Here is a 21,998-nt window from a genome sequence, read left to right as displayed (position 1 = left end):
GCAGGATTGCTATTTAATAACACAAAAAAATGTGGATTGTCTTAATACAATACTTGTGTGTGAAAGCTTTGCCATGAATTGTTGAAAACTGTAGTTTGGCAAAGCTGGGATTGCAAGGAATAGACCTAAATGTTAGCTCAATAATACCGCCATTGACAATGGGGATTGGGATGTTTGTCTCATCGACACTATAAATGCCATGAGGAGTTGTTCAGTTGCTTGGGTGGTGAAATATAATTATAGTATTCCGCCCCATGTGTTCAAACTAAGCATTTACCGATTAGGGAAAGGACCAAAATGACCCAGCACTTCAAGGAGATCCACCACGTGTGGGTGCCCCAACACCTCAGATTAGTCGTCTGGTCTTGTTAAAAAAAAAGTTTAATTATAGCACTGTTTTCCTTTATACACTTAATTCCTTCCAACATACATACATTTACACATCATTAGGCTCCTAAAAATTGTCTAAGGTCATCCCTTTATACTGATCTGAGAGCATATGTTTGTAACATTGGATAATAGGCTACAAGGAGACTTAATCAAGCAGACAAATGCAACATCAGCATTATTATGGTCTAATATGGTATATGTTATGAGCATAATAATAAGTGACTTTTGGAAACAGAGTTGTGGATTTGATTAATAGGCCTAGGTCTTTTTCATCTGTTCAGCACCTAAACTAGTGCATGGCTTTAGTTTTTAATTCATTAGTGCATAACATCAACAGCAGGAATGAAGACACAGACGATGATGAACCATCAACTTGTTTATTTCAATGGGCATGCCAATGGCAGGGTCTGAATTTATTGCGCAACCTTTTCCGAGATAAAGATGGGACCAAGCTGAACATCTCCCTCCCATATATCTGAGAAGAGAGCAGACACAAGAACAGGAGAGTTACATTACACATATCCAAAAGTAGCCTTCAGCAGCTGGACAATACAAAGACAGCTAGGTTAAGAACATCAATATCCACTCACTGTTTATCTGCTCTCAAAAGTTACCTTTATGAATCATTATTTTAGTAGTGAATAAAGTAGTGAATAAAACCACTTTCAAAAATTGATTTTAGGGAGCAGCAAACAGTAAGCAGATATTGACCTTTCATATATTCAAACATTCTCTGCAAGTATTTGAGGTTTCCACATTGTTATCTTAAAGAGCAGACCTTTGTTGCCTCATACGTACTTGCTGGTTTTTGATGCTTAGTGGTATCGCGTCCCTTCCTGTTGCTACAGGTGGAGTCACAGCAGCCACACACTCCATCATTCCCACCAGCCTCCCTCCACCTGTTAACAAACTGCAGCTTTAGGGCTACAGTCGATCAAACCAGCATTGCAGTATTGACGTAACATAAATATACCTTTCATGTATTGCATAACATACGCTGTGTCATCAAGTATGAGCATTTATTTCATTAATGTAACATGTATTTGACCCAGGTGTAGAATGTACACACTTACGTATTAATGTAGGAGCAGGCCTTGTACTCAAAATCAATGGGGAAAGCGATTGTGGTTGCCTTCAGGTGACAGGTAATGAAGATCTGTTGGGATTTATCAAGAACATGGCCATTGTAACAATTAAAGCATAGGATAAATACACAATTCTCAAAAAATGATGTCTCATGATATGTTTGTGTTATTTGTTAGTGTTATTTCTGCTTGTCTGCATACCTGACCTGTGAGGGATAAATAAAGTAGTATTGAACTGAATGAATTAACTCACCATGTCGAGCGTAGCGGGATAATCTGAAGCAGCCTGAAAAGGTATCTTTGTTTTCTGCGGATTAATTGGGTCACTCCCCTTCTGGCTCTGGAACCTGAAAGCCTCCACCTGGAAATACAGCTTGTAGTCTGCGGAACGAGGCATGAACTGGGAGTGGGAACCTGTCATTTTGGCGTCGATCAGACACCTATGGGGGCACAGATGGTGCAAGGGAAGGGGGAGGGGCAGGGCATGGCAGGGGGAAGCTTTAGCTGGGCTCACATTTAACAACATGACAGTCAGTGCACTCATTAAACTGCCCTGGTTGCCCGCACAACTCAAGCATAGGCATTAGATGTTGCCTCAGTCAAGGTTACTCATCACACTTGCACAGTTAGGGCCGGTTTCCTGGACAGATCTTAAATTACATCACAAATAGGATTCTTACATTAATCCAGAATAAAAAACTTCAGATGACTTTTCTAGATCTAGACCGTTGAGTCCTTGATCTTGTGTCCCTGCTCAGACGTTGAATGCATCAACCAATGACAGATTGCTATAACATGTGGTTAGCTGATATGTAAAATACCTATCCAGGCATTGTAACATCTAGTATGCGTCAGCAACGTCTGAGCAGGGGAACATGATTCTTGACAGAGGCTGTGTTAACATAGTCAGCCAAATTCTGATCTAACACCCAATTATTGGCAAAAGAGCTGATCTGATTGGTCAAAAGACCAATTAGTGGAAAAGGATCAGATGCACTATGTGAAGGTGGTTATGATCTGAGGTTACTTCAGAAGCCTCGTATGGACCACAAATATTCAAGCATTGTATGTATGAGCACAGACTGGAGCAAACAATCAAAATAAAACAATGCAGAAGATAAACGCAAACATTCAAAAGAATTGCAGTTAATAAAATAATACCCCATAACAATATTATTTTGCAACAGAAAGCCAAGTTTCGACAACCATTACATGCAAGTGAAATGAGTTACCTAATTCTGCCACCAGTTGCATTAAGTACTGCAGTGCATCTCCTCCTCATGGACTGCACCAGATTTGCCAGTTCTTGCTGTGAAATGTTACCCCACTTCCACCAAGGCACCTGCAAGTTCCTGGACATTTCAGCAGGGAATGGCCCTAGGCCTCACCATCCGATCCAACAGGTCCCTGACGTGCTCAATGGGATTGGGATCCAGGCTTTTCGCTGGCCAATGGCGAAACACTGACATTCCTGTCTTGCAGGAAATCATGCACAGAACGAGCAGTATGGCTGGTGGCATTGTCATGCTGGAGGGTCATGTCAGGTTGAGTCTGCAGGAAGGGTACCACATGAGGGAGGAGGATGTCTTCCCTGTAACGCACAGCATTGAGATTGCCTGCAATGACAACAAGCTCAGTCCGATGATGCTGTGACACACCTCCCCAGACCATGACGGACCCTCCATCTCTAAATCGATCCCGCTCCAGAGTACAGGTCTCGGTGTAACGCTCATTCCTTCGACGATAAACGCAAATCCAACCATCACCCCTGCTGAGACAAAACCGTGACTCGTCAGTGAAAAGCACTTTTTGCCAGTTCTGTCTGGTCCAGCGACGGTGGGTTTGTGCCCATAGGCGACGTTGTTGCCAGTGATGTCTGAGGACCTGAGGACCTGCCTTACAACAGGCCTACAAGCCCTCAGTCCAGCCTCTCTCAGCCTATTGCAGACAGTCTGAGTACTGATGGAGGGATTGTGTGTTCCTGGTGTAACTCGGGCAGTTGTTGTTGCCATCCTGTAACTGTCCCGCAGGTGTGATGTTCAGATGTACCGATGTGCAGGTGTTGTTACACGTGGTCTGCCAATGCGAGGACGATCTGTCCTCTCTACCTTTAGCGCTGTCTTAGGCTTCTGACAGTCCGGACATTGCAATTTATTGCCCTGGACACATCTGCAGTCCTCATGCCTCCTTGCAGCATGTCTAAGGCACGTTCACACAGATGAGCAGGGACCCTGGGCATCTTTCTATTGGTGTTTTTCAGAGTCAGTAGAAAGGCCCCTTTAGTAGTGCCCTAAGTTTTCATCACTGTGACTTTAATTGCCTACCGTCTGTAAACTGTTAATGTCTTAACGACCGTTCCACAGGTGCATGTTCATTAATTGTTTATGGTTCATTGAGCAAGCAGTGTTTAAACCCTTTACAATGAATATCTGTGAAGTTATTTGGATTTTTACGAATTATCTTTGAAAGACAGGGTCCTGAAAAGGGGATGTTTCTCTTTTTGCTGAGTTTATATTGCCATTGACAGTGCATTATTCTGAAGTTAAACCTGCCTCCTTGGTTTAGTTTATACCCTCACTTAGACCTGGACTAGCTCAAATTTTCTTTCTAGAAATCGGACTGTTAATTCCAGATTAACAGATTAATTCCAGATTAGTTAAATCTGGGACTATTCTAAACCATGTTTGAGAAATAACATGTTCATTAGTCCAGTTTAAAAGAGCATTTAAATCCAAGATTAGGCTTAAACTGTCCACAAAATCACCCCTAGTGTTGACTGAACCCTCTCCCTTACTTACCCATGATTCTCAATGAAGGCGTATCTGGGATTGGCGTTTATGTTGGGTTCCAGGGTGGCCACACAGCTGTCCACAAAGATACGCAGGGGGACGTGGAAGTACTGCATGACAGAGGCCTCGATGTTCACCATATCACCCAACACGTACATGTTACCGGCCCTCTCATACTGCCAGTCAGCTGCCAAGAGAAGTTGTAACATTACATTTGCTATTGATACTAACTTATCGAAATGAACAGGTTAAGCGTACTCCTGGTCTCTAAAGTACACTCAATTAAGAGTTTCAATAGAACTCGGTGGAGAATCTCCACTGGAAGTTCTTTTAGTCCAGGAAAAGTCCAAATCTGGGTCCGGGAAATTGGCTTTTTAGCGTGGACCCTCTCTACACTGCATCTTTACCCACCAGTCATGAGCCTCATGGAGAAGTACAGGAGTTCCTCTGCATACTTAGCAGCGGAGAAAGGGGTCCAGGTTGGGATCAGGGCCAGGCTGCTCACATTGTGTTTCCTGGAGGAGAGAGACATAGTTTTACAAATGTTTTTTATACATGTGTTGTACGTCCATATAGGAATCACCATACCTGTTTTTAATATTAATTGTGTTTTAAACTAAGAAGCCAAATAAATGTCCACTGTGGGTGTGGTGAAAGTATGATCACTTTAATGGTAGTGAAACAGTGTAGTGGGGGTACTGTATTCACCTGCAACTAGAGACTCAATTCAATCAAACCTGAATTCTAATATATATATATACTGCTAGTGGGTTGGGGCTACCCTGGGTTATTTCCTGAAATACTTCAAGTCTGCTTGAGTTATCTTATACTACATGCTGGGTGGGCAGGATTGGTACTTTTGGAACTGTTTCATTAGTTCCGTTGTGGCAGGCAAGCTAAATCAGTCTGTACTATTTGGACCTAGGTCTGCTCCTCCCACCTTGGATAGTGGCACTCAATATTGATCATCGCGTCATTTGTCCTGATGAGGGGGGTGTTTGCCAGAGGTTTGGGTTTGTAATATAGAGTGAAGATGTAGATGAGGGAGTTGGTAGTCATCTGAGAAACAATCACAACAATGTTAATACATTCACAAATGTAATTAAAATAGACCAATTTACTATGGAAAGGACGTGAGATTGTGAGGAATGTGCGATTTTTTTTATCCAACCATTTGTTCAGGTAAATTGACAACTAATTGCCATGTACAATAATGCCCTACATATAATATAAATATCTGGGCTTGTATTTTTTTTGCCACTTAGCACTCATTTGGGGTTATCCTTTTTCCTTTTGCTTTTTAAATAATATATATACAGTTCATTACTATCATTATCATCATTATAATACATACCCTTAGCTGGCTGCCACATGACTGCAGCGGAGACTCAAAGATGAGCACCTGGTTGATATTGTCGAATCCAGTCATAGGGCAGTCTCCCAAAGTGAGGTCTTCTAGCTGGATCAACTGGCCGATCCCCAGCAGGTCATGCTTCGCTTCCACGTGGACCATGTTCTCCCTGCACTCAGCCCTCACTGAATTGGCAGCCACAGGGGTTCTCGCCTCTGAGCTCCCAATAATCTTGGGCTCTGGCTTTGGGTCCAGAGGATAGGTCCAATCCAATGGTGTCTCAAACTTCTGCTTGGCCTGGGTTTGGTCTTTTGGTGGGATCCTGGGTTTCTGATACGGTGGTTGCTGAGGCTGCTGAGGCTGCTGAGGTGGCTGACGATTGGGTCTGAAGGGTTGCTGCACTGGTTTACTGAAGGGTGGCCAATTCTGAGCAACACACAGACAGCCAAGCATGGCCACTGCCACGAGACAAACTACACTCCACTTCATCGCCATGGCTTCACAATAAGAATTGATCAGCAATGTTCACTGGATGCTGTGAAGAGGATGAAGGAGATGTGGCCAGTTTTATAACGGATTGAGCGTTGTTTACTTATTGGAAACCCACCCCCTCCTCATTTGAACATTCCCTATTAGCTCTCAGGAGTCAAGGTTTTAGCCAATCAAATGCTGTGGCTGATGGTCCTTTAATAGCAGACTATTCAAAGCAACTTCTTAATACCAAAAATGTTATGTTATATTATCAAAGTTTCAAGAATTTGTTTGTTAAAAAAACGCTTTTTCATCAGAAATAAATGCTTTTGGGTACCTTTATATGTGTGTTTGCTACATTTGCTTGATATATAGATGCCACAAATGTATTTTTTCAATAGTAATATCGTCTTAATAATCGTCTTTCCACATATTTTTCTGTAAGAGTTCTCTTATTTGTAAGGTGGATACAGTATATAGCGTTTTGCAAAAATAACATATAGTGTAATTATGATATATTATATATGAACTTATACAAGTCTATATTATGATTAGATTAAATAAATGCATTAACCTTTCATTCATTCTTAAAGAGAAACTTCTGGTTGCAATAATTTGAGATGATGTATTTATTGAATGGAAAAATAGATTTTTCCACACCTGAAGTCATGTTACTTTCACATGGGGGTAGATTAAGTGAACGTGAAGCAGACTGCCTGGGTGAATGACCTCTCACACTGTGTATACTTGCAAAATTGACATTTATTGACATGCTGCGTGTCGGTCAGTAAGACCTCTGTCAAGGCCACAGTCGAATACACACAAGATCAACACAGGAGGCTGCCCATTGGGCACAAACTGGTTGAATCAACGTTATTTCAATGTAATTTGTCAACATATTGAGACATGGAGTCTATGTGGAAAATACATTGGATTTGCAAAAAGTAATCAACTTAAGCTGTTGTTTTGAGGGTTAAATTTAAACCACAGGATTATGCCTCGTTAAATAAAAAATGTATTTAAAAAATGTCATCATCATACCCAATTTTTAAAAAAAATTCAGCCTACGTTTCATTTCAGGTTTAGGTTTTATTTGAATGTTACCAACCACCAGAATGGCATTGTTTATTGATTAGAAACAGATGAAAATGTATTCCTCTTCGTGACTGAGATAAGCCAAACAGCCTTGTCTCCATTTAACCATCTGAGCCATGGAGCAAATACAAATAGAGGGTGCAAACTACCCTCAATTCTCAGGCAGACTACCCAAGCTTTTTTTTACCAGAAAATTATCATAATCCATTGGATAATTTGTCAATTTTCACTTATCTTTTACTAGTCTGTATAAAGAAAATATACACTGAGTGTACAAAACATTAAGAACACCTGCTCTTTCCATGACAAAGACTGACCAGGTGAATCCAGGTGAAATCTTCAACCCCTTACTGATGTCACTTATTAAATTGACTTCAATCCGTGTAGATAAAGAGGAGGATACAGGTTAAAGAAGGATTGTTAAGCCTTGAGACAATTGAGGCATGGATTGTGTATCTGTGCCATTCAGAGTGTGAATGGGCAAGGCAAAATATTGAAGTGCCTTTGACATCGAGCCAACTTGGGCCAGCATCCCTGTGGAACGCTTTTGACACCTTGAAGAGTCCATGCCCCGACGAATTGAGGCTGTTCTGAGGGCAAAACTCAATATTGGGAAGGTGTTTTGCAAACCCGCTCCTCCCGGTGACCCAAGATGGTTTTGACCACTTGAGTTTTGCTTCACGACATGCTCTAATACTTTGATTGATGTAATGTTAGCTAGAAACCACAAGTCCTACTTCTCCTTTGTTCCTCTGGTGATGTAGAGGTTAATCCAGGACCTGCAGTGCCCAGCTCTACTCCTTCTCCCCAGGTGCTCTCATTTGTTGACTTCTGTAACCGTAAAAGCCTTGGTTTCATGCATGTTAACATTAGAAGCCTAATCCCTAAGTTTGCTTTATTCACTGGTTTAGCATATTCTGCAAACCCGGATGTCTTAGCCACGTCTGAATCCTGGCTTAGGAAAACCACCAAAAACCCTGAAATTTCCATCCCTAACTATAACATTTTCCGACAAGATAGAACTGCCAAAGGGGCTGTGTTGTAATCTTCTGCAGAGATAGCCTGCAAAATTCTGTCTTACCATCCCGGTCTGCACCAAAACAATTCGAGATTCTACTTCTAAAAATTCACCTTTCCAGAAACAAGTCTATTTCCAGAAACAAGTGCCCTGGACATCATATGTGAATTGATTGACCCCATCTATCTTATGAGCTCGTGCTACTAGGTGACCTAAACTGGGACATGCTTGAAGCTAGGGGGCACTATTTTTATTTTTGGAAAAATAACGTTCCCAAAGTAAACAGCCTATTTCTCAGGACCAGATGCTAGAATATGCATATAATTGACAGCTTAGGATAGAAAACACTCTAAAGTTTCCAAAACTGTCAAAATATTGTCTGTGAGTATAACATAACTGATATTGCAATCAGGAAGTGACTCATATTTTGAAACCGTTGTGTTCCTATGCATCCCTATTGGCCATTGAAAGAGATATCAACCAGATTCCTTTTTCTACGTATTCCCTAAGGTGTCTACAGCCTTTAGACGTAGTTTCACGCCTTTATGTTGAAGAATGAGCGTAAAGGACCAGCTGAGGGCTCTCAGAGTGATTCTTGCGTAAAAGACAAAGGTAGCCATTTTTCCTCTCGGTCCTACTGAAAAGCCAATTGTCCCGGTTGATATATTATCGAATAGATACTTGAAAAACACCTTGAGGATTGATTATAAAAAAACGTTTGCCATGTTTCTGTCGATATTATTGATATAATTAGATTATTTTTTTTGGTGTTGTTGTGACAGCTATTTCCGGTAGATTTCTCAACATAACGTGACAAACAAACTGAGGTATTTTGGGTATAAAAATAATCTTTATGGAACAAAAGGAACATTTGCTGTCTAACTGGGAGTCTCGTCAGTGAAAACATCTGAAGATCATCAAAGGTAAACGGTTAATTTGATTGCTTTTCTGATTTTCGTGACAGAGCTTCCTGCTGCTAGCTGGACATAATGCTATGCTAGGCTATCGATAAACTTACACAAACGCTTGTCTTGCTTTGGCTGTAAAGCATCATTTCAAAATCTGAGACTACAGGGTGATTAACAAAAGGCTAAAATGTGTTTCATTATATTTCACTTGTGATTTCATGAATATTAATATTTTCTAGTAAGATTATTTGGCCGTTGCGCTATGCTAATTAGTGTAGTTGATGACAATTCTCCTGGATCCGGGATGGGTAGCTCCAAGTTGTGATTAACACCCCAGCCATCCTACAATCTAAGCTTAATGCCCTCAATCTCACACAAATTATCAATGAACCTACCAGGTACAACACCAAATCCGTAAACACGGGCACCCTCATAGATATCATCCTAACTAACTCGCCCTCCAAATACACCTCTGCTGTTTTCAACCAAGATCTCAGCGATCACTGCCTCATTGCCTGCATCCGTAATGGGTCTGCGGTCAAACGACCACCCCTCATCACTGTCAAACGCTCCCTAAAACACTTCTGTGAACAGGCCTTTCTAATTGACCTGGCCGGGGTATCCTGAAATGACATTGACCTCATCCCGTCAGTAGAGGATGCCTGGTTATTTCTTTAAAGTGCTTTCCTCACCATCTTAAATAAGCATGCTCCATTTAAACAATTTAGAACTAGGAATAGATAGATATAGCCCTTGGTTCACTCAAGACCTGTCTGCCCTTGACCAGCACAAAAACATCCTGTGGCGTTATGCATTAGCATTGAATAGCCCCCGTGATATGCAACGTTTTAGGGAAGTTAGGAACCAATATACACAGGCAGTTAGGAAAGCTAAGGCTAGCTTTTTCAAACAGAAAGTTGCATCTTGTAGTACAAACTCAAAAAAGTTCTGGGACACTGTAATGTCCATGGAGAATAAGAGCAGCTCCTCCCAAATGCCCACTGCACTGAGGCTAGGACACACTGTCACCACCAATAAATCTGCGATAATTGAGAATTTCAATACCCCGGTCAACAGCCCTGCGCTCCCCACAGCAACTCGCCCAAACCTTAACCACGTCACCTTCACCCAAATCCAGATAGCTTGTTCTGAAAGAGCTGCAAAATCTGGACCCCTACAAATCAGCTGAGCTAGACAATCTGGAACCTCTCTTTCTAAAATGATCTGCCGAAATTATTGTAACCCCTATTACTAGCCTGTTCAACCTCTCTTTCGTATCATCTGAGATTCCCATAGATTGGAAAGCTGCCGCGGTCATACCCCTCTTCAAAGGGGGAGACACTCTAGACCCAAACTGCTACAGACGTATATATTTTCTACCCTGCCTTTCTAAGGTCTTTGAAAGCCAAGTTAACAAACAGATTACCGACCATTTCGAATCTCACCGTACCTACCTGCAATCTCGTTTCCATAGTTTTACCCTACTGATGATGTGTTGTTGCACACACTCAACGTCCTAAACGATATCATAACCGCCATCGATAAGAGACATTACTGTGCAGCCGTATTCATCGATTTGGCTAAGGCTTTCGACTCTGTCAATCACAACATTATTTTAGGCAGACTCAACAGCCTTGGTTTCTCAAATGAATACCTCACTTAATTCAACAACTACTTCTCCGATAGAGTTCAGTGTGTCAAATCGGAGGGCCTATTGTCCGGACCTCTCTATGGGGGTACCACAGGGTTCAATTCTCGGGCCGACTCTCTTCTCTGTATACATCAATGATGTCGCTCTCGCCGCTGGTGATTCTTTGTTCCACCTCTACGCAGACGACACCATTCTGTATACTTCTGGCCCTTCGTTGGACACTGTGTTAACAAACCTCCAGATGAGTTTCAATGTCATACAACTCTCCTTCCGTGGCCTCCAACTGCTCTTAAATCCAAGTAAAACTAAATGCATGCTCTTCAACCGATCGCTGCCCAAACCTGCCGTCTAGCATCACTACTCTGGACGGTTCTGACTTAGAATGTGTGGACAACTACAAATACCTAGGTGTCTGGTTAGACTGTAAACTCTCCTACCAGACTCACATTAAACATCTCCAATCCAAAATTAAATCTAGAACCGGTTTCATATTTCGCAACAAAGCAACCTTCACTCATGCTGCCAAACATACCCTCGTAAACCAGACCATCCTACCGATCCTCGACTTCGGCGATGTCATTTACAAAATAGCCTCCAACACTCTACTCAACAAATTGGATGCAGTCTATCACAGTGCCATCCGTTTTGTCATCAAAGCACCATATACTACCCACCACTGCGACCTGTACGCTCTCGTTGGCTGGCCCTCGCTTCATACTCATCGCCAAACCCACTGGCTCCAGGTCATCTTTAAGTCTTTGTTAGGTAAGCCTCGCCTTATCTCAGCTCACTGGTCACCATAGCAGCACCCACCCGTAGCACGCGCTCCAGCAGGTATATCTCACTGGTCACCCCCAAAGCCAATTTTTCCTTTGGCCGTCTCTCCTTCCAGTTCTCTGCTGCCAATGACGGGAATGAACTGCAAAAGTCTCTGAAGCTGGAGACTCATATCTCCCTCACTAGCTTTAAGCACCAGCTGTCAGAGCAGCTCACAGATCACTGCACCTGTACATAGCTCATCTGTAAATAGCCCATCCAATCTGCCTCATCCCCATACTGTATTTATTTATTTATCTTGCTCCTTTGCATCCCAGTATCTCAACTTGCACATTCATCTTCTGCACATCCTACTATTCCAGTGTTTAATTGCTATATTGTAATTACTTTGCCAACATGACCTATGTATTGCCTTACCTCCCTTATCCTACCTCATTTGCACATGCACATTTTCTACTGTATTACTGATTGTATGTTTGTTTAGTCAGTGTGTTGTTGTATGTGTCGAACTGCTTTGCTTTATCTTGGCCAGGTCAAAGTTGCAAATGAGAACTTGTTATCAACTAGCCTACCTGGTTAAATAAAGGTGAAATAAAAATAAATACAAAATTGGATTCTATCATTTCACTTCCCCTGTGAGAACCATGCACACAGGCTAACATGGCTTTGCTGTACCGCACTGTCCATTACAATGTAGAAAAACACACATCAGCTACTGTATCTTTCAATAGTTATCCATATTACCGGAGCTTCATCTCATTCTTTCTAACTTTTTGCGTGACGGACTTGCGGACACAATTTATGAAAGATGCCAAAATCTTGGAGTTAACAATATATGGCAAAGATACAATATAAGTCAAAGATAGGCCAGTGGTTTCTATCTGTGGAAAAGTTTTAAATCGATGCATATGACAAATCCAGCTCCAGAACCAGCCATAGAGCCAACTGGCTAATCTTTTGGATACGGTATAGTAAAAAAACAAAATACAGTAACACTGGATAACATTAGCTAGCTAGATAAGGTTAGCATGCTATCTAGCTACACTGACAGCTATCAGTGCCCTATTTGTGGATGTTTATCAACTCCATGTGAAAATTCCCACACGCAATTCATAAATATGTATAATCAGCCTTCACCATCCTTCGGGGGTGAAACCTAAAAGTGCATTTCCTCTCTATGACAGGAAATTACGTTGAAATAGTGGCAGCTTCTTCCTTTAATTTCAGTTTGTCTACAAATGAATAATTGTTATGTTGGATTCATATCTCCATCTCAACCAAAAATCTAAAATGTATAAAAATAAATCAAATCAATGTTTAAATGCACTTTAAATAAAGTTAGATTTGGTTTAGTCCTATTCTTTAAATGTTGATATTTGGTTGCGATGTCAACCAAACACAATTCATTATTATGTTTGTAATACAGTTAATAGCCTAAAGTTAAGGCTATCTTGCAAACTAAATTAACAGTACTTATTCAACCGAGTAACACATCCATGGCTCCATTTTGAGGATACTGTTACTTCCTAAAGTATTTCATACACCTTGACTTATTCTACATGTTGTTGTGTTACAGCCTGAATTCAAAATTGATTAAATATTCAGCTTTTTTAACCATCTACACACAATACCACATAATGACAAAGGTAAAACATGTTTTACATTTTTTTGCTAATTTATTTCTAAATTAAATACAGAAATATCTGATTTACATAGGTACAGTGCCTTGCGAAAGTATTCGGCCCCCTTGAACTTTGCGACCTTTTGCCACATTTCAGGCTTCAAACATAAAGATATAAAACTGTATTTTTTTGTGAAGAATCAACAACAAGTGGGACACAATCATGAAGTGGAACGACATTTATTGGATATTTCAAACTTTTTTAACAAATCAAAAACTGAAAAATTGGGCGTGCAAAATTATTCAGCCCCTTTACTTTCAGTGCAGCAAACTCTCTCCAGAAGTTCAGTGAGGATCTCTGAATGATCCAATGTTGACCTAAATGACTAATGATGATAAATACAATCCACCTGTGTGTAATCAAGTCTCCGTATAAATGCACCTGCACTGTGATAGTCTCAGAGGTCCGTTAAAAGCGCAGAGAGCATCATGAAGAACAAGGAACACACCAGGCAGGTCCGAGATACTGTTGTGAAGAAGTTTAAAGCCGGATTTGGATACAAAAAGATTTCCCAAGCTTTAAACATCCCAAGGAGCACTGTGCAAGTGATAATATTGAAATGGAAGGAGTATCAGACCACTGCAAATCTACCACGACCTGGCCGTCCCTCTAAACTTTCAGCTCATACAAGGAGAAGACTGATCAGAGATGCAGCCAAGAGGCCCATGATCACTCTGGATGAACTGCAGAGATCTACAGCTGAGGTGGGAGACTCTGTCCATAGGACAACAATCAGTCGTATATTGCACAAATCTGGCCTTTATGGAAGAGTGGCAAGAAGAAAGCCATTTCTTAAAGATATCCATAAAAAGTGTTGTTTAAAGTTTGCCACAAGCCATCTGGGAGACACACCAAACATGTGGAAGAAGGTGCTCTGGTCAGATGAAACCAAAATTGAACTTTTTGGCAACAATGCAAAACGTTATGTTTGGCGTAAAAGCAACACAGCTGAACACACCTTCCCCACTGTCAAACATGGTGGTGGCAGCATCATGGTTTGGGCCTGCTTTTCTTCAGCAGGGACAGGGAAGATGGTTAAAATTGATGGGAAGATGGATGGAGCCAAATACAGGACCATTCTGGAAGAAAACCTGATGGAGTCTGCAAAAGACCTGAGACTGGGACGGAGATTTGTCTTCCAACAAGACAATGATCCAAAACATAAAGCAAAATCTACAATGGAATGGTTCAAAAATAAACATATCCAGGTGTTAGAATGGCCAAGTCAAAGTCCAGACCTGAATCCAATCGAGAATCTGTGGAAAGAACTGAAAACTGCTGTTCACAAATGCTCTCCATCCAACCTCACTGAGCTCGAGGTGTTTTGCAAGGAGGAATGGGAAAAAATGTCAGTCTCTCGATGTGCAAAACTGATAGAGACATACCCCAAGCGACTTACAGCTGCAATCACAGCAAAAGGTGGCGCTACAAAGTATTAACTTAAGGGGGCTGAATAATTTTGCACGCCCAATTTTTCAGTTTTTGATTTGTTAAAAAAGTTTCAAATATCCAATAAATGTTGTTCCACTTCATGATTGTGTCCCGCTTGTTGTTGATTCTTCACAAAAAAATACAGTTTTATATCTTTATGTTTGAAGCCTGAAATGTGGCAAAAGGTCGCAAAGTTCAAGGGGGCCGAATACTTTCGCAAGGCACTGTATTTACAACCCTGAGTCAATACTTTATAGAAACACCTTTGACACCGATTGAAAGCTTTCCACACCTGGATTGTGCAACATATGCCCATTAGTCTTTTCAAAATTCTTCAAGCTGTCAAATTGGCTGTTGATCATTACTAGACAGCCGTTTTCAGGTCTTGCCACAGATTTTCATGTTAATTTAAGTCAAAACTGTAACTCAGCCACTCAGGAATATTAACTGTTTTCTTGGTAAGCAACGCCTTGTGTTTTAGGTTATTGTCTTGCTGAAAGGTGAATTCATCTCCCAGTGTCTAGTGGAATGGAGACTGAACCAGGTATTCCTCTATTATTTTGCCTGTGATTAGCTCCATTCCATTAATTTTGTATCCTGAAAAACACCCCAGTCCTTAATGATTACACTATGCTTGAAAACATGCAGAGTGGTACTCAGTAATGTGTTGTATTAGACTTGCCCCAAACACAATACTTTGTATTCAGGACAAAAAGCTACTTGCTTTGTCAATTTCTTTTGGAGTATTGCTTTATTGACTTGCTGCAAACAGGATGCATGTTTTGGAATATTTGTATTCTTTATAGGATTCCTTATTTTCACTCTTTCTATTAGGTTAGTATTGTGGTGTAACTACACAATAGTTAGTTATTTAGATCCATCCTCAGTTCTCTTATCACAACCATTAAACTCTGTAACTGTTTTAAAGTCACCAATTGCCTCAATGTTAAGGTTTTCTTCTATCGAAGGAGAGGCGGACCAAAATTCAGCGTGGTTATTTGTATACATCTTTAATAAAGATGAAAACAAACAATAAACGTCACAACAATAAATGTAACGTGAAAACCTAAACAGCCTATTCTGGTGCAAACTAACACAGAGAGAGGAACAATCACCCACGAAACACTAAAAGAATATGGCTGCCTAAATATGGTTCCCAATCAGAGACAATGATAAACACCTGCCTCTGATTGAGAACCACTTCAGGCAACCATAGACTTTTCTAAACAACCCCACTATACCACAATCCCAAAACCTACAAAAACCCCAAGACAAAACACACCACATAATTAACCCATGTCACACCCTGGCCTGACCAAAATAATAAAGAAAACACAAAATACTAAGACCAGGGCGTGACACTCATGGTGAAATCCCTAAGATGTTTCCTTCCTCTCCGGCTGCTGAGTTAGGAAGGACGCCTGTATGTTTGTAGTGAGTGGGTGTATTGATACACCATCTAAAGTGTAATTCATAATTTCACCATGCTAAAAGGAATATTCAATGTCTGTTTTTTTTTTACCGCTCGACTGAGGAACCTTACAGATAATTGTGTGGGGTACAGAGCTGAGGTAGTCATTCAAAATCATGTTAAATCCTGTTGTTGCCATAACAAAGAGGTTGAATACTTATTGAATAATGACATTTCAGCTTTTAATTTTTTATTAATTTCTTTGACATTATGGGATATAGTGTGTAGGCCAGTGACAAAATAATCTTAAATAATACATTTTACATTCAGGCTGTAGCCTGTAACACAACAAAATGAAAATGTCAAAGGGTGTGAATACTTTCTGAAGGCACTGTAAATGTCTTCGTATGTAATCATAGAATGCCTGCATGTTCAAGATGGCATGCAGAGGTCACACGTTTGATAACAGCTTTGGACACTCTTGGCATTCTCGCAACCATCTTCATGAGGTAGTCACCTGGAATGCTTTTCCAACCGTCTTGAAGGAGTTCCCACATATGATGAACTTGTTGGCTGCTTTTCCTTCACTCTGCGGTCCAACTCATCCCAAACCATCTCAATTGGGTTGTGGTCGGGTGATTGCGGATGCCAGGTAATCTGATGCAGCACTCCATCACTCTTCTTCTTGGTCAAATAGCCCTTACACAGACTGGAGGTTGAAAAACAAATTATAGTCTCAATAAGAGCAAACCAGGTGGGATGGCGTATCGCTGCAGAATGCTGTGGTAGCCATGCTGGTTAAGTGTGTGTTGAATTCTAAATAAATCACTGACAGTGTCACCAACAAAGCACGCTCACACCAATCACACCTCCATGCTTCACGGTGGGAACCACATATGCGGAGATCATTCGTTCAGCTACTCTGCGTCTCACAAAGACGACGGTTGGAACCAAAAATCGCAAAATTTTACTCATCAGACCAAAGGACAGATTTCCACCGGTCTAATGTCCATTGATTATGTTTCTTGGCACAAGCAAGTCTCTTCTTATTATTAATGTCCTTTAGTAGTGGTTTCTTGCAGCAATTCAACCATGAAGGCCTGATTCACACAGTATCCTCTGAAAGTTGATGGTGAGATGTGTCTGCTACTTGAAATCTTTGAAGCTGGTAACGCTAATGAACTTATCCTCTACAGCAGAGGTAACTCTGGGTCTTCCTTTCCTGTGGCGGTCCTCATGAGAGCTAGTTCCATCATAGCGCTTGACTGTTTTTGTGACTGCACTTGAAGAAACTTTCACAGTTCTGGAAATGTTCCGGATTGACTGACCTTCATGTCTTAAATTAATGATGGACTGTCATTTCTCTTTGCTTATTTGAGCTGTTCTTGTCATAATATGGACTTTGTCTTTTACCAAATAGGGCTATCTTCGATATACCACCCCTACCTTGTCACAACACAACTGGTTGGCTCAAACTCATGAAGAAGGAAAGAAATTCCACAAATGAACTTTTAACAAGGCACACCTGTTAATTGAAATGCATTCTAGGTGACTACCTCATGAAGCTGATTGAGAGAATGCCAAGAGTGTGCAAAGCTGTCATCAAGGCAAAGGGTGGCTACTTTGAAGAATCTCAAATATAAAATATATTTAGATTTTTTAACACTTTTTGGTTACCACATGTTCCAATATGTGCTATTTCATCGTTTTGATATCTTCACTATTATTCTACAATGTAGAAAATAGTAAAAATAAAGAAAAACCCTGGAATGAGTAGGTGTGTCCAAACCGTTGACTGGTACTGTATATACACTACCATTCAAAAGTTTGGGGTCATTTAGAAATGTCCGTGTTTTTGAAAGAAAAGATAACCGCTCAGGTGCTACAGACGTTTTCGTGAGAAGACCGATTTTCGGGATGATGTCTCATGGTCTGACAAACACCACTCTAGCTCTGCCACCTTTCACTGCAGATGCGGAAGTACGACACTGGCGGATGTGGTGGATTGAGACATATCCAACTGATATCTATAGTGTAACCTGACAAATGTTGATGGGGATGACACCGGTGCATCAATCGACTAGGAGGTTAAAGTAAATAATGAGGGTTTCTATCAGTCTAATTGAGGTGTAGATTACATCTCACATTCCATTGTATACAAGGCTGCATGGGATTTCTCATAATATGACTCCGTCATACATCAAATAGCAAGTCCACTTTAGGTTTAATGCTAGGAGTCGCTTGTGGATTTGACACCTTTTATGATTTTCAATTTGAATGTCATTATTTCTATATAAACTACAATTTCTTGTTATTAACTTCTAACACAAGTGGGTTGGGTGTGGCTTCGTGATAATGACCACATGAGCAGCCGCTCTGATTTGAAGCTCTAATGCAGGTACACCTCAGACACCGCCAAAGCACCAGCTATGCAAGTGGCGGTAGTCACTAGTTAACACCCGATCTGATCTAGGCCTTAGCTGTGGGATTCACACTGCTTTACTAAAATTGCATTGGCCAATACAGTACTGTAATACCGTAATATATTCAATTTAAATAGCAGACGCTTTGAACCCACAACTCTGGTGTTGCTAATGCCATGCTCTTACTAACTGAGTCGCATACAGAAACACTACAGTACATAAGTACAATACAATATAAAATTAATACAATACATTGTAGTTTCGCATGTGAAATTGCAAGATCACATGTGGGGTTAAATAATGTTATTCTCCTCACATGTAATGGTGATGTAGATGTTGCTGTTGCAAATTATGTAATACTGTAAAAAGGTAAGAAAATTATAACAACATTTCCCGTGTTATTATTTGACATGTAATATTTCTGAGGGTAGGTATTCTGATTGCGGAGAAAAATATATATATAAAAAGTCTAAAGGGACAATACAGGATTTAATCCTTCCACCTTGCGTTAATGCTTTTGAATTGAATCTGACTCATGTTTAGGTGGATGAACTGCCACACACTAAGATACTGACAGAACTGGAAAAACGTCCAATGACATGACATGTGTCGGTCACAAAGACCTTTCTCATGGCTATGGCCAAAATGTTGGATGTTAGCAAATGTTATTCTTGCAAGTACACCTTGTGAACAGGTACAGGGCCTTCAGAAAGTATTCACACCCCTTCACTTTTTCCAAAATTTGTTGTGTTACAGCCGGAATATAAAATAGATTAAATTGAGATGTTTTGCTACTGGCCTACAAACAACACCCGGAAATGTCTTGAGTATTTAACCCCCTTTGTTATAGCGAGCCTAAATAAGTTCAGGAGTACACATTTACTTAACAAGTGACATAATAAATTGCATGGACTGTGTGCAATAATAGTGTTGAACATTATTTTTGAATGACTACCTCATCTCTGTACCCCACACATACTTATCTGTAAGGTCCCTCAGTCGAGCTGTGAAGTTCAAACAGATTCAATCACAAAGACCAGGGAGGTTTTCCAATGCCTTGGTTGATAAAAACAAAAAAAGCAGACATTGAATATCCATTTTAGCATGGTGAAATTATGAATTACACTTTGGATGGTGTAATTGGGGTTGGTATACATACGATAGCCCTATTTGGTAAAAGACCAAGTCCATATTATGGCAAGAACAGCTCAAATAAGCAAAGGGAAATGTCATTCAATCCAAAAAGGTTCAAAAACTTTGAAAGTTTCTTCAAGTGCAGTCGCATAAACCGTCAAGTGCTATGATGAAACTGGCTGTCATCAGGACCAACACAGGAAAGGAAGACCCAGATTTACCTCTGCTGCAGAGGATAAGTTCATTACAGTTACCAACCTCAGAAATTGCAGCCCAAATAAATGTTTCACACAGTTCAAGTAACAGACAACTGTTCAGATGAGACTGAATGAATCAGGGCTTCATGAATTGCTGCAAAGAAACCACTGCTTTGGCCAAGAAACACGAGCAATGGACATTAGACCGGTTGAAATATGTCCTTTGGTCTGATTGTTCCAAATTTTTAGATTTTTGGTTCCAACCGCCATGTCTTTGTGAGACACAGAGTAGGTGAACGGATGATCTCTACATGTGTGGTTCCCTTTGTGAAGCATGGAGGAAAAGGTGCGATAGTGTGGTGGTGCTTTGCTAGTGACACTGTCTGTGATTTATTTAGAGTTCAAGGCGCACTTAACCAGCATAACTACCACAGCGATATGCCATCCCATCTGGTTTGCGCTTAGTGGGACTTACACACCTCCAGGCTGTGTAAGGGCTCTTCTACCAAGAAGGAGAGTGATGGAGTGCTGCATCAGATGACCTGGCCTCCACTATCCCTCGACGTGAACCAAATTGAGATGTTTGGGATGAGTCGGACCGCAGAGTGAAGGAACAGTAGCCAACAAATGCTCAGCATATGTGGGAACTCCTTCAAAGCTCTTAGAAAAGTATTCCAGGTGAAGCTGGTTGAGAGAATGCCAAGAGTGTGCAAAGCTGTCATCAAGGCAAAGGGTGGCTATTTGAAGAATCTCAAATATAAAATATATTTTGATATGTTTAACACTTTTTTGGTTAGTAAATTATTCCATGTGTTATTTCATAGGGCACTGCGTACGGCCCGCCACAGGAGTCGCTATTGCGCGATGGGACAAGGACATCCCCCTGCCGGCCAAACCCTCCCTTAACCCTGACGACACTGCGCCAATTGTGCGCTGTCCCATGGGTCTCCCGGTCACAGCCGGCTGAGACAGAGCCTGGACCCAGAATCTCTAGTGGCACAGCTAGTAATGCGATGCAGTGCCTTAGACCACTGCACCACTCGAGAGGCTGAACAGATATTTATATCCAGTACAGTGCCTTCAGAAAGTATTCATGCCCCTTCACTTTTTCCACATTTTGTTGAGTTACAGCCTTATTTTAAAAGGAATTAAATTTTGATTTTTTTTGTCATTGGCCTACACACAATAACCCTTTCCTTCCAATGTCTCCAGAGGATATGGCTCCTTACCAATTGTGCTATTGTGTGTGTTTTTTAGCGTTATTTGAAACTTATTTCGTCTTGTATGACCGAAAATAACTTCTAGATATCAGGACAGCGATTACTCACCTTGTACTGGAAGAAGATGTTTTCTTTAACGAGTCAAACGTGAAGGATTTACTTCAGACACCCGACAAGGCCCACATCCCCATCATTGGTAGGAGAAAGAGACAGAGACATCGGGGATGCAGGTCGGGATGCCTTGTAAGGATTCAACGATGAGTGGGTAATCTGCCTTTACCATCAGTCCTATTAGCCAACGTACAATCATTGGATAACAAAATAGACAAGCTACGATCATGAAAATCCTACCAACGGTACATTACAAAATGTTATATCTTATGTTTCACCGAGTCGTGGCTGAACGATGACATGAATAACATACAGCTGGCGGGGTTTAAGCTGAATCAGCAGCGTAAGACAAGGGGTGGTGGTCTGGGTATGTTTGTAAACAACAGCTGGTGCACAAAATCTGCTCGCCTGAAGTAGAGTATCTCATGATAAGCTATAGACCACACTATATACCTAGAGAGTTTTCATCCATATTTTTTGTAGCTGTCTATTTACCACCACAAACCGATGCTGGCAATAAAACCTCACTCAATGAGCTGTATAAGGCCATAAGCAAACAGGAAAATGCTCTTCCTGAGGTGGCGCTCTTAGTGGCCGGGGACTTTAATGCAAGGAAACAAATCCGTTTTACCTAATTTCTACCAGCATGTTAAATGTGCAACCATAGGAAAAAAACTCTAGACCACCTTTACTCCACACACAGAGACGGTACAAAGCTCTCCCTTACCCTCCATTTGGCAAATCTGACCATAATTATATTGTGCTGATATCTGCTTACAAGCAAAAACTAAAGCAGGAAGCACCAGTGATTTGGTCAATAAAGAAGGGGTCAGATGAAGCAGATGCTAAGCTAC

At 40.9% G+C, this 21,998-nt stretch overlaps 1 protein-coding gene across 1 annotated transcript; it reads right to left on the bottom strand.

Moving 5' to 3' along the window:
* Positions 1-753: 753 nt before the first annotated feature.
* LOC139373024 (zona pellucida sperm-binding protein 3-like) lies at positions 754-6,812 on the bottom strand. Its single transcript, XM_071113012.1, has 9 exons — positions 6,661-6,812; positions 5,619-6,150; positions 5,205-5,323; positions 4,676-4,779; positions 4,274-4,451; positions 1,729-1,915; positions 1,464-1,546; positions 1,189-1,289; positions 754-865 (listed from the first exon to the last, which is right to left on the bottom strand). The coding sequence occupies exons 2-9, from the start codon at positions 6,108-6,110 to the stop codon at positions 804-806; spliced, it is 1,326 nt and encodes a 441-aa protein (XP_070969113.1). The 5' UTR covers positions 6,111-6,150; positions 6,661-6,812; the 3' UTR covers positions 754-803.
* Positions 6,813-21,998: the final 15,186 nt, after the last annotated feature.

This window comes from Oncorhynchus clarkii, chromosome 2 (assembly GCF_045791955.1).
Source record: "Oncorhynchus clarkii lewisi isolate Uvic-CL-2024 chromosome 2, UVic_Ocla_1.0, whole genome shotgun sequence".
Lineage (NCBI taxonomy): Eukaryota > Metazoa > Chordata > Actinopteri > Salmoniformes > Salmonidae > Oncorhynchus > Oncorhynchus clarkii.
The sequence above is the reverse complement of the archived record's forward strand: the minus strand, read 5'-3'. Positions and strand labels throughout refer to the sequence as shown.